Source organism: Clinocottus analis, unplaced genomic scaffold (assembly GCF_023055335.1).
Source record: "Clinocottus analis isolate CAN_PGR_092001 unplaced genomic scaffold, fCliAna1.0.p SCAF_12, whole genome shotgun sequence".
Lineage (NCBI taxonomy): Eukaryota > Metazoa > Chordata > Actinopteri > Perciformes > Cottidae > Clinocottus > Clinocottus analis.
Window position 1 is genome coordinate 19,384,145 of NW_027175843.1, and position 12,302 is coordinate 19,396,446.

Sequence of the window (12,302 nt, forward strand, 5' to 3'; positions counted from 1 at the left end):
AAAATGTGTTCAGATCGTTTACTTAAATAAAAAGACACACCAGTGTAGAAAGACTCTGTTAAAAGTCCTTGTCATAGTATTAGCATCAATATCTTGATCTGTAATCATTTATTATTTGTTAAACATATTTAATATTAATAATCTAAATCTGCAAAGTCACTAAATGTTAGTTGATAGTCGAGTACAATATTATAAGAGTTGAAGTATAAAGTAGCATGACATGATATAATAATGATAGAATTACCTCATAGTTGTGTACTTGTACACTGCGCAGTACTCAGTAAGCTGCACAAAGCGCTCTGTGAGTCATCGTTAAAGTTTAGGATGAGCCGAACATAAAAACACACAACACATTCACAGAAGAGGAAAAAGTATTGTGTGTATTAAAACATGTTAAACATAACAAACACGTCCACAAAGGGGAGGTTTTATTATAGTGAGTTAGTTAAGGTTAGTCCGTCAGTTAATTAGTCAGTGAGTTAGTTTTATTTAATCAGTTAGTTACTCAGTTTGGTAATTGATTCATTCATTTATTAATTAGTTCTAGTTTGTCAGTTACTGGGTTAGTTGGTTGGTTAATTAGCTTGTTTTAGTTAGTTATAGTTTGTCAGTTAGTCAGTTATTCAGTTGTTAATTAGTTAGTTTTAGTTGGTGAGTTTATGAATTAGTTAGTTTGTTAGTTAGTTTTTTGTTAGTCAGTTTCTTCAGATCGTGCGTTAGAATGACTATTGTCTGGATGACTTACAGAGTTCATGGTCGTCACATGAGGAACTAGTTGAACTAGTTTAACTACTTGAGTCATTAAACTAATTGTAATTCATGTGAGATGAAGGACTTAATAAAACACGTTATGCACAAAAGAGAATGTTATGATTCTCCAAGGATGCAGCTCGTTGTAGTAACTCCATGTGCAGCTGGGTGGTCTTCAGCTCTTCATCAGTAATACATCCAAATGTACTTACTTATATATAATATTATTAATCTGAATCCACAAAGTAACTATCACTAAAGCGACAGAGAAGTAAAAAAACTGAACATACTTAGGATTCAAATATCAAAGTCCATGTTTACTTTGAAGTAAAAGAAAGCAGAGGTATTCATCCATCACAGAGAGTGTGATTGTCATCACTTCATTCAAATAAAAAATGAATATTAGTATTTCAAAATAAATAAATATGATCTGTGAAACCAAAAACATGCACATGTTATGGGAGGAGGAGTGATGAACGATCTGCTAACCAGAAACACGATGAGTGTGTTCTGGTGAGGTCGCTGTCTCTGCAGGAGGGATCCTGCAGTAATTATACGAGTGTGTGTGTGCGTGTGTGCGTGCGCACGGATGACTGCATGTGTGTCATAGACCACCAGCAGCAGCTCCAGTTTGACACAAGCCAGTGCCAGGATGTTCAATCCCAGAAGTCAGTGGCCTACAGCCTCAGGAGAACGAAGGAAAACAGTGAACTGGAACAAAGACTCTATTATCTTCACTTCTCTCTCTCTCTCTCCATCCATCTATCTCTCTCCATCTGGGCTCTGTAGAGAGAGAGAGAGAGAGAGAGGCTGAACAATAGAACAGCCTCTGCTCCTAAAACGTGTCTGACATGTGTGCAGAGGCCCTCACGTCATTCAGAGCAGTAATTACGGCTTTTACCCCCCAACGCTGAGGGGAACGATCCAGAACTTCGAGGATTTACAAACCTGGAACGTTTGTTAAACCACGAAAACTGAATCCTATGAAGAAGAAGAGAAAAAGCTCTCATGTATATGTTTTACGTTTAGAGTGAAGGAAACTCTGCAGCATTTTGAGGGGAGAACTATTAGCAGAAATGGAATAAAATCTGCTTTTATTACAAATTAGAGGAAGGGTCAAGTACTCGTGAGCGGGGTTTGTGTGTTCAGGTATATATGTAGGGCTGTGTATACGTGTAAAGGATAATTAAAATGTAGTGGTGAATGTATTACCCTTTTCTGTGTATATAGTTGTATTATTTTTTTCCCGTTTTTTTATTCATGTTTATTGTTAATATATCTACATGAATCCAAATGTAAGTGACAAAAAATGAATGGAACTGTGTTTTCATTGGTTTAGAAACAATGGAAACTAACAACTGTTGTGTTTTGTTCATATTGAGCTTCTTTATATCCTCATAGGGAGCGAGTCCTCTTCATGGAGTCCGCCATGTTTCTACGGAAGCCCAGAACGGACAAACCAAACGAAAAGCTTTCACTTTCACGTCGTTGACGTTACCTGCAGGCCACCGTAGTTCTCTGACGTGCTCGCGTGTGAAACTATACTGTGACGTATGTTAGGGGCGGGAGCGAGGAGAGTTCAGTTACCACAAGATGGCGCCAAATCCTCCGTACTAAAACTCAAAAGTTATGTTTTTGGCTGCTTGCTAGCAACAGAAATTAACTGTGAACAACCACAGACGTATATTTAAATATTTAGATAGCTAGTACATTTATGTATTGAGAGTCAACTATCTTGTGAACTTGGCGGAGCATTTAGCAGCTAGCATTTAGCAGCTAGCATTTAGCAGCTAGCAAACCAGATGTTTTCCTCAGGAGTTGACCAAAATGGAGCAAAAAGGGGAGAAAATATTGACGAGTTGCCAGAAAATTTACTATATATATTAAAATGCTACGCCGTGTCTGTTTGATGGATAAACAGACAATTTCATAAGTAAGTAATATCTTAAACGTGTATGTTTAATCTTAAAGAAACAACGCCTCTTGTCTGTCGGCTTCCTCCACTTTGGGCTCATTGTACATGTTTTTGTTGCAGTGATGTCAGTCGTGTAAATCATTTAGTGTGTTTCTGTCGTTGCTTCATCGTGACACACAGACTGCTGAGTAACCCGTCTGCCTCTCCGCGGTGGGAAACATGGAAACCATGACGCGGCGCTGTTAACGTGCGGCGGTAATTTACAGCCTGTCGCAATTACGACGTCTGAGACGGAGTTTCCTCTGAGAGGAGAGGACGAGCATCTCCTCTGAGGTCTGGAAGCCATTCAGGACAATTTACCCACCAGTGTGTGTGTGTGTGTGTGTGTGTGTGTGTGTGTGTGTGTGTGTGTGTGAGAGAGAGAGAGAGAGAGAGAGAGTGAGAGAGAGAGAGAGAGTGTGTGTTTGTGAGTGAGTGTGTTTGTGAGTGAGTGTGTGAGTGTGTTTGTATGCATGGTTCTGATTGTGTGTGTGTGTGTGTGTGTGTGTGTGTGTGTGTGTGTGTGTGTGTGTGAGTGAGTGTGAGAGTGTCTGTGTGAGTCTGAGTGTGTGTGTGTTTGTATGCATGGGTCTGATTGTGTGTGTGTGTGTGTGTGTGAGTGAGTGAGTGTGAGAGTGTGTGTGAGTCTGAGTGTGTCTGTGTTTGTATGCATGGGTCTGATTGTGTGTGTGTGTGTGTGTGTGTGTGTGTGTGTGTGTGTGTGTGTGTGTGTCTGTCTGTCCTCTCAGATGATTTAAACAGAAACAGACATCATGTTTTACTTTAAAGCTTCACATCGTTTTCTTCCTGAGAAAAAAACACAAAAAACATCTTGTACCAACAAATTCAATGTTAAATATATAAAAGTGTTTTTCCTCCCACAGGGCCGCATTTAAAAGCCTATAATGCATTTTATTGTATGCATTACCTCATCGCTGGACACAGAACGTACTGTACGCTGCTGCGTTACAGCAACACATCATTAGCACCAAAGAAGAGCAGCAACTCAGGCGTGTGGTGTTCAGGTACAACTCGCTACACGAGCGTTAAACCTCAAAGTGGTCTTGTGTGGATGTTTTCGGGGGGCACAAGTTGTGTGCCGTCAAAGTTCAACAAGGAGTTGTTGATTTACAGGAGTGTGTGATTCTCTCAGCTCATTTCACATCACACACTTCTTTTTACCTTACGTTCATTGTAATCCTGTGTGTTATGATGACTCAGCACAATCAGCTTTTCATTGTACAGAATAACTCTGTTTTCTGTGCATATGACAGTAAAAACATCTTAAATCCCTCATGTTTTTCGACAGAACATTTATGAAAAACACTTCACTTCACTTTCTTATGTTTATTTAAATTGTTGATATATATATTTTTATGATCGACCACCGGCGCTTCGGGCCCTTTGGTGTCTGGAAACGTAGAGAATCGCCCCCCAAACTGCTGGAGCCTCAGTCCCTGGTGTGTTCTGCTTACTGTCGTCAATGAAGCCGTGGGAGACGCTCAACATCTGGGCTGAAGGACCGTCCAGTTCTTCTCCTTTTGTTCATTGAACCCAGCGGCCTGTGCTCGCTGCTTTATTAATGATATCACATCGACATGACAATGAAAACGCCTGCATCTGTCAGTCATTACACACAACACAACGAGGAAAACCTCCATCTAATATACAGAAAAATAAAGACTGAAAAAGTCGAAGCAGAAGCACAACCCAGGCGAAAAAAATACATTAAGTATATTTAATCTTAGCATACTTTAGTATATTTGAAGCCCTACTAATCATAAGTATACTTAAAGTGTGCTGTTTTGGAACAACTTACTTTCTACTAAATATATTTAAGTTATACTTTTAAAGTACAGTACACATTTTATATATTTGCAGAAAGTTCACTTCTTTAATAGTATATTTGAAATTTTAAGTATATTTTAAATATACAAAAGTATTTTTTTTTGCCTGGGAATGGTTAGATATGTATATCCTCAATTGTTATTCATTTGATATATATATATGTATATATATATATATATATATATATATATATATATATATATATATATATATATATATATATATATATATACATACATACATTTCATTCACTCTTGTAAAGCTTATAAATAGTTTAATAAACAATCTGTTTGAGTCGACCATCCTTACATTCCTATGAGCGTTGTTCCATAATTTAATATAAATACATCTTCTTTTAATCCCTTTTCTAGCTTGTTGTACCGTAAACTTCCAAACAAACATCTCACATCATGTTTACACTTTGATGTATTTAACTCTGAACTCCATCTTTTCCTTTTCCCGCCTCTGGTTTTCCTCTTTTCTCCTCCTCGTTTCATTTCATCCTGCAGAGACACACCGTGGAAAGAGTGAAACAAGAGCTGCTGCATGTCTGCGTGTGTGTGCTTTATCACTCCGTACATGCATGTGGTTCACATCATGTGTGTCCAACGTGTTCAAAGCATCACTGGAACCAGGACACCGCGGATTCTGTTCCACAGCAGCCGGTAATGAAGAAGCAACGCGCTGCCAAGAGAAACGTGCAACATGTGCAACTTCTCAAAGTGAGTTACCTGCAGCACTGAGTCAGACAACCCCCTCCCCTCTCTCTCTCTCTCTCTCCCTCTCCCTCTATCTCCCTCTCTCTCTCCAGTATAAAGCCTGAGCAGAGGGGCCGGCGGAGGCACGAGCTCCTGGAACATCTGGAGAGAGCAGCTCGCGCGCGCAGAGCAGCAGGATGCGCGTCTTGGCTCTCCTCTGGACACTCGGCTTCCTGCTGCAGGAGGCGCAGGCGTGGGGCTTCAGAAACGGAATATTCCACAACTCGATCTGGCTGGGTGAGTCCGCTGCGTCTCCTCGCGCGCGTGTCGATAGAAAACAGACCAACAAAAAGAAAGAAAAGGGGTCGAGGGCGGAGGGACACGTTGGAGCACTTTGATGTGGATCCACTTTCACTTCTTCTTTGTTACGGTTTGAAGCCAAAGGGACTATTTCTGTCTGCAGTCATAATTTAATGGATTCTAGACACAAACTTTATGATATTCAGTATAATCTGCAGTTTATTCACCAGACACCAGTTTCATTCATTCCATCACGTTTTGAATGAAACTCTCTCTCTCTCTCTCTCTCTCTCTCTCTCTCTCTCTCTCTCTCTCTCTCTCTCTCTCTCTCTCTCTCTCTCTCTGTGTATAAGCACACAGCAACAAATGTCCTCACATGAAGGACTTGCAGTGAGAAGTGATGAAGGGAACACACACTGATGATGAAGGGAACACACACTCATGATGATAAGAACACACACTCATGATGATAGGAACACACTCATGATGATAGGAACACACACTCATGATGAAGGGAACACACACTCATGATGATAGGAACACACACTCATGATGAAGGGAACACACACTCATGATGAAGGGAACACACACTCATGATGATAGGAACACACACTCATGATGATAGGAACACACACTTATAGTGAAGGGAACACACTCATGATGATAGGAACACACACTCATGATGATAGGAACACACACTCATGATGAAGGGAACACACACTCGTGATGAAGGGAACACACACTCATGATGAAGGGAACACACACTCATGATGAAGGGAACACACACTCATGATGAAGGGAACACACACTCATGATGAAGGGAACATACTCATGATGAAGGGAACATGCTCATGATGAAGGGAACACACACTCATGATGAAGGGAACATACTCATGATGAAGGGAACACACACTCATGATGAAGGGAACACACACTCATGATGAAGGGAACACACTCATGATGAAGGGAACATACTCATGATGAAGGGAACACACACTCATGATGAAGGGAACACACCGGTCCAGCAGCTCTCGCTTGTGCCAGACTGCATGTTTACTGCCGCCAGTAAACACGAGGAATGACATCACCTGAAAGCTCTCAGTGCAAACAGATCGGAGTCAAGGACAAAGAGATAGTTCAGCTCGTTTACATCACTGACTCACTCATTTGGCATTCATAGCACTACATTTGTAATAAACTGGGGCCGGAATGAACTTTTCTGGGATGGTATTGACTCACCACAGCGTTTAAGTGTGAAACATAAATCTCACATCACCTCTGGCTCTCACTCCAGTGAGCCCCAGAGTTTAATGAGTGTAAAAAGCCTTCATCAAACAATCGACTCATTTCCGGGTGCTTTCTGCTCAGCCTTGCAGTCATGCGAGCTGAAGCCGGCGCCGGATCAGCAGCGGACGCCCCGCTGGCCAGACGTCACACAGCTTCTTTTACGTTTCTCTTGACCTTCGACCCAAAACATTGCCGGGCCGCGGCCATGTGAGTTCTTCAAAATGAAACCACGTAAAAAATACTCCTTCAAGGAAATGTCCTGCATTCACAAGTACAAGTATGAAAGCAGGTTCGGCAAAATATGCTGAGAGTATGAAAGGTGTTGATTGTGCAGTGCAATGTTCACAATTACAGCCGATGTTATGGGTTCATATTCCTGCTGCAGTAATGTGTATGTTGTATTTTATCTCCTTTATTTCCGGTTGTCTCATTCAACCTACAACAGAGCGACATATTCTATAAGATCATCACATTTTGTCAGAAAAACTGTGAAAGTTTTCGCTGAAGAAGTACGAGGATCTTCTCAACACATCCAGGAAACTTCATCCTTCAGTTCATCACAAACATTCAACATCAACACATCTGGAGTTGTGTGGAGTTTACTGGACTGGAAGTGGGACAAAACACTGTAAACTTTGTAACTAAAGCGGTCAGACCAATGGACTCAAGTTAAAAGTACAATATTTAATTTCCGATGGAGTGGAGAAGAAGTATAATGTTACAGACAATGGAAATACTTGAAGTAAAGTGTAATAAAGTACAGCACTATGTCCGGATCCCTGTGGTTGCACAGACATCCTTTCATCTCGGCTTCAGACTGTGGTAGCAGCTTTATTTATTCTCTCCATCTCTCCCCCTCTTTCTCTCTCTCTCTCTCCATTTGGCAGAACAAGCGGCTGGAGTTTACCACCGGGAATCACGCAAAGGGAGATACCAGCTGACATATAAAGAGGCCAGGGCCGTCTGCAAATTCGAGGGAGGGAAGCTGGCCACTTACGAACAACTGGAGGCAGCTCGTCAAATAGGTCGGCGACAGTACACATGCAGAGGCTCCCTGCTGGGTATTTACTGTAAGGGTGGGTGGGCGGGTGACGTCGTGATTAATCACGCAGAGTCTTTGCGTCATCGCCCCAAATGCAGGAATAAAGCAGGGCGGGTTGTGTCGTGGAACGCATGAAACATCACGTCCGATGTAGCGGTGGTGATGCATCTCTTGACCTCTGGAATGCTTTTAACATGCAAGGAGGGTAAGGAGTCATCACTCCGTGCCAAGTGCCGAGCAGCTCGGCGAGCATCCTAAGAGCCTGTTAACACCGACTTGGGTGTGATACCTTGGACCGCTTCTCTTGGCACACGCAATCCGCCTCCCTGAGGTTCCCCCCCTCCATCTAGGAGGTCCCTCTTTCATCTTGCCTGGTCTGGCTTTTGGAGGTCTGCTCATTGTCACTCTGAGCTGAACTCTTAAAAACAACATAAACATGCACTGGCCACCAGGAACAAAAGCTCTTATCCAAGTTTGGCCTTTTGAGTCTGGCAAGGAAGACCTTTGGGGGCTGGTAGGGTTTAAAGGAAGACCTTTGGGGGCTGGTAGGGTTTAAAGGAAGACCTTTGGGGGCTGGTAGGGTTTAAAGGAAGACCTTTGGGGGCTGGTAGGGTTTAAAGGAAGACCTTTGGGGGCTGGTAGGGTTTAAAGGAAGACCTTTGGGGGCTGGTAGGGTTTAAAGGAAGACCTTTGGGGGCTGGTAGGGTTTAAAGGAAGACCTTTGGGGGCTGGTAGGGTTAAAAGGAAGACCTTTGGGGGCTGGTAGGGTTTAAAGGAAGACCTTTGGGGGCTGGTAGGGTTAAAAGGAAGACCTTTGGGGGCAGGTAGGGTTTAAATGAAGACCTTTGGGGGCTGGTAGGGTTGAAAGGAAGACCTTTGGGGGCTGGTAGGGTTGAAAGGAAGACTTTCAAGGGCTGGCAGCATTTAAAAGGAAGACCTTCAGGGTCTGACAGGGTTAAAAGGAAGACCTTCAGGGCTGGCTAGCATGACTTGAAAGGTGGCATGAAGGCCGTGTTTTCTCGCCCTTGTTCAGGTTTCCACGTGTGCGCTGCCGGATGGTTCGACAAAGCACACGTCGGCTACCCCATCGTCAAACCCGGATCCAACTGCGGCTTCGGGACGGTGGGCGTCATCGACTACGGACACAGGCGGAACAAAAGCGAGCGATGGGACGTCTACTGCTACAACCCAGACTGTGAGTACACGTTCACGTACCTAACGTATTTGATATGGATCACGATAGTGACAAACTCACAGAGAATCATTCCCCGATGTTCTGCTGATTGGTTTTCCCGGGTTTCCTCCGAGCACCAAACAGACACAGTCAGAGACGAGCTGGTGAAGGAAAGTGGAGCTCACGTTCGTCATATCCACTTTATATGGTGAAAATATGTCTATCTGCTCTTTACAGCTGATCAAGTAGCCAAGACGAAATCTTTTATTTCTAGATTCATACTTTGTAATTTAATGCTTTTTTTGTTACTTCTACTCCACCACTTTAATAGACTATGTTTATTGAGATTATATATATATATCGAAGAACTTTGTGGATAAGATGTCCGGGGAGTGACTGTGATAACAGCGAGGGAGTGCTTTTTAAAGCAACCTCAGCTGAGGAAAACATCCGTGTCATTAACATTTTTACAATCCGCCTGATTCAACTTTGGAGCCAATTTTTTTTTTTAGGAGCCTTTTTATACAGTTCATGTGTTAAAGCTGCATTCTCTCTCCTGACCACCAGGGGGTGACTCCTCTGGTTGTATAGAAGTCTATGCTTCATGTTTTAAAGCTGCATTCTCTCTCCTGACCACCAGGGGGCGACTCCTCTGGTTGTATAGAAGTCTATGCTTCATGTGTTAAAGCTGCATTCTCTCTCCTGACCGCCAGGGGGCGACTCCATTGGTTGTATAGAAGTCTATGTTTCATGTGTTAAAGCTGCATTCTCTCTCCTGACCACCAGGGGGCGACTCCTGTGGTTGCATAGAAGTCTATATAAACGACTCTACTTCTCGCATTGGAATTCTCACTTTTTCATGTTTACACCCAGATTTCACTCGACTTTTGGTCATGGAAATTTGGTTTAAAGTCATGTACACCCATTGGTCCGAATGTGTATGAACCCAGGATGTAGAATATCATCTTGACCCGAGCATACCAGACCGTCCGTGTAACTCGTTAGTGAAGGAACTTTGAGAAATAGTCTCCGTATGAGGGCGCGCCTGGCACCGCCGTGCGGGAAGACAGGCACGCAAAGGTGATGGACAGGTTGGTAAGAGCTTCGGCTGGGACACGCCGGAGGCTCTCGGTGAGGGCTTCACTGTTATGGCTAAGTCTTTAAACTAACAATGAGGACTCAGAGCATGCAGTAAACCTTAAATGACTCAAATAAATGAGAGATAATAGTTTGATTAAAATAATAAACATTTATATAGATGCCTGTATGTATGCTGCTGATATTTTGAGTCTCTTTCTTTTAAAAGCATATTAATTATTTAAACTCAGCGTGAATGAACGTCATGAACACATGAATATAACACATTCACATGACTTTTACTACACTTTGGGGATTTTATTTTTTTCCAGGTTTTCCATGACCACGAGAACCCTGTAACATCTCTTTGTATATTTACTCTGTGATCGTCTGTGCGTCACGTTTCCTGTGATTCAAAGATAGTTACAAAAATAAAATGCATCGAATGATGGGGAAAGAGGCAGTTATGTGTGTGTTTTTTCACACGTTCATCACATTCGTCCCGTCTCTTCCAGCCAAAGAGTGCGGCGGGGTGCTGACGGACCAGCAGAGGATCATTCAGTCCCCCGGCTTCCCCGAGGAGTACCAGGACGAGCAGATCTGCTACTGGCACGTCCGAGTGCGCCTGGGCCAGAGGATCCACCTCCACTTCCTGGAGTTCGACGTGGAGGAGGACGTGGACTGCCTGTCGGACCACCTTGACGTGTACGACAGCTACGACGACATCTCAGGCTTCGCCGGGAGGTGAGCGGGTCCTCTGAGAACTGAAACGGGGTCTTCACCGTTGGACCTTACAGCTGCATCATTTCAAACAAATAATCCTGAAAGTTTTTTATCAGCGGACCTGAAACTTTTTCATTTCTTTCTGTGTGTCATCTTCATTTACTCTTAACCAGTAACGTATAGACTGACGTTTACACACCTGAACACAATCTCACATGTGTACCTTTTATTATAACACCCAAAGTATTTAAATAGCCCAAGTGGTCGCAGAGATACACCCCTTTCAGTTTGGGTATGCAATTTTTAGGAAAGGGCCTAAAAATGTGTTGTTTATTGGTTAAAAAAAAAGCTGCATGACCATATTGACAGGGGTTCCTTGACCTCTGACCTCAAGATATGTGAATAGAAATGGGATTTATGGACACCAGCAGTGCCAGAGCTCAGACTGTGAATCCTTTGAACTAAAGGAAACCTGAAAGTCTCTCATACGTCTGTTTGTTCCCAGATTCTGCGGCGATTATCTACCCGACGACATCATCAGTACAGGTGAAGCGTCCCGCTCCTTCCATACATATACGCTACAATGTTGCTTCGCTCGCGGCTCTCTTCCTTGAACTCTTTTGTGTCTCCGGTGGTTTTACGTCCACAGGAAACGTGATGACGCTGAAGTTCCTCTCCGACGCCTCCGTCACGGCCGGCGGCTTTAAGCTCCAGTACATCGCCTTCGACGCGTCTCCGTCGCCTCAGAATCACACGTATTACTTCCACTGATGCCGGCGCTCCGATGCCCACGATGTCGCCGTGCTCGTGACGCTGTTGCTCGCCTCGTGTGCTGAAGTCAAAGCGTCTTCGTGGCTGATTAAAGAAATACTTCTGTCCTCAAGTTGTGTTGAGGTTTCTGGATCGAATAAACACTTTGTGTGGTGCTTTACAGTCAAAACAAACATGGCTTCTGGATTATGTTTTTATAGCAACCATTGACATTATGTCAATAACTGGGCTAATTATTTAGTAGTAGTAGTATGTATAGTAAGGTATATAGGTAGAAACATAATGCTTATATATTCCTACCCTAAATCCAGAATATATATATATATATATATATATATATATATATATATGTATATATATATATATATATATATATATATATATATATATATATATATATATATATGTATATATATATATATATATATATATATATAAATGTATATAAAATCATAGACAGCATAACACATGGTTTCTGTTCATGATGACGTAATATTATCGATGTAAATAGAACTTTATCGATCACTACACAGCAATAAAGTCTTTAATGCATATATAATAATAATGCATATATACCAAAATAGGCAATTCTGCATAATGAGTACTTTAAATATATTCTGAGCTAAGACTTTGTTTTTCATTAATTTTTAATGATTTTTACTTGTCATACATGTATAT

General features: G+C 42.3%; 1 protein-coding gene across 1 annotated transcript; it reads left to right on the forward strand.

Moving 5' to 3' along the window:
• Positions 1-2,090: 2,090 nt before the first annotated feature.
• Positions 2,091-11,797, forward strand: tnfaip6 (tumor necrosis factor, alpha-induced protein 6). Its single transcript, XM_068572792.1, has 10 exons — positions 2,091-2,683; positions 2,846-2,998; positions 3,589-3,729; positions 5,062-5,217; positions 5,364-5,547; positions 7,725-7,862; positions 8,913-9,074; positions 10,646-10,874; positions 11,359-11,399; positions 11,503-11,797. Exons 5-10 carry the CDS (start codon positions 5,448-5,450, stop codon positions 11,622-11,624), a joined length of 792 nt encoding a protein of 263 aa, XP_068428893.1. The 5' UTR covers positions 2,091-2,683; positions 2,846-2,998; positions 3,589-3,729; positions 5,062-5,217; positions 5,364-5,447; the 3' UTR covers positions 11,625-11,797.
• Positions 11,798-12,302: the final 505 nt, after the last annotated feature.

Bases quoted from the DNA above. Each gene is read 5' to 3' on its own strand.
- tnfaip6 (XM_068572792.1), top strand. From the start codon at position 5,448: ATGCGCGTCTTGGCTCTCCTCTGGACACTCGGCTTCCTGCTGCAGGAG. The intron at 9,075-10,645 runs GTGAGTACACGT...CGTCTCTTCCAG, and splicing joins CTACTGCTACAACCCAGACT to CCAAAGAGTGCGGCGGGGTG. The intron at 10,875-11,358 runs GTGAGCGGGTCC...GTTTGTTCCCAG, and splicing joins ATCTCAGGCTTCGCCGGGAG to ATTCTGCGGCGATTATCTAC.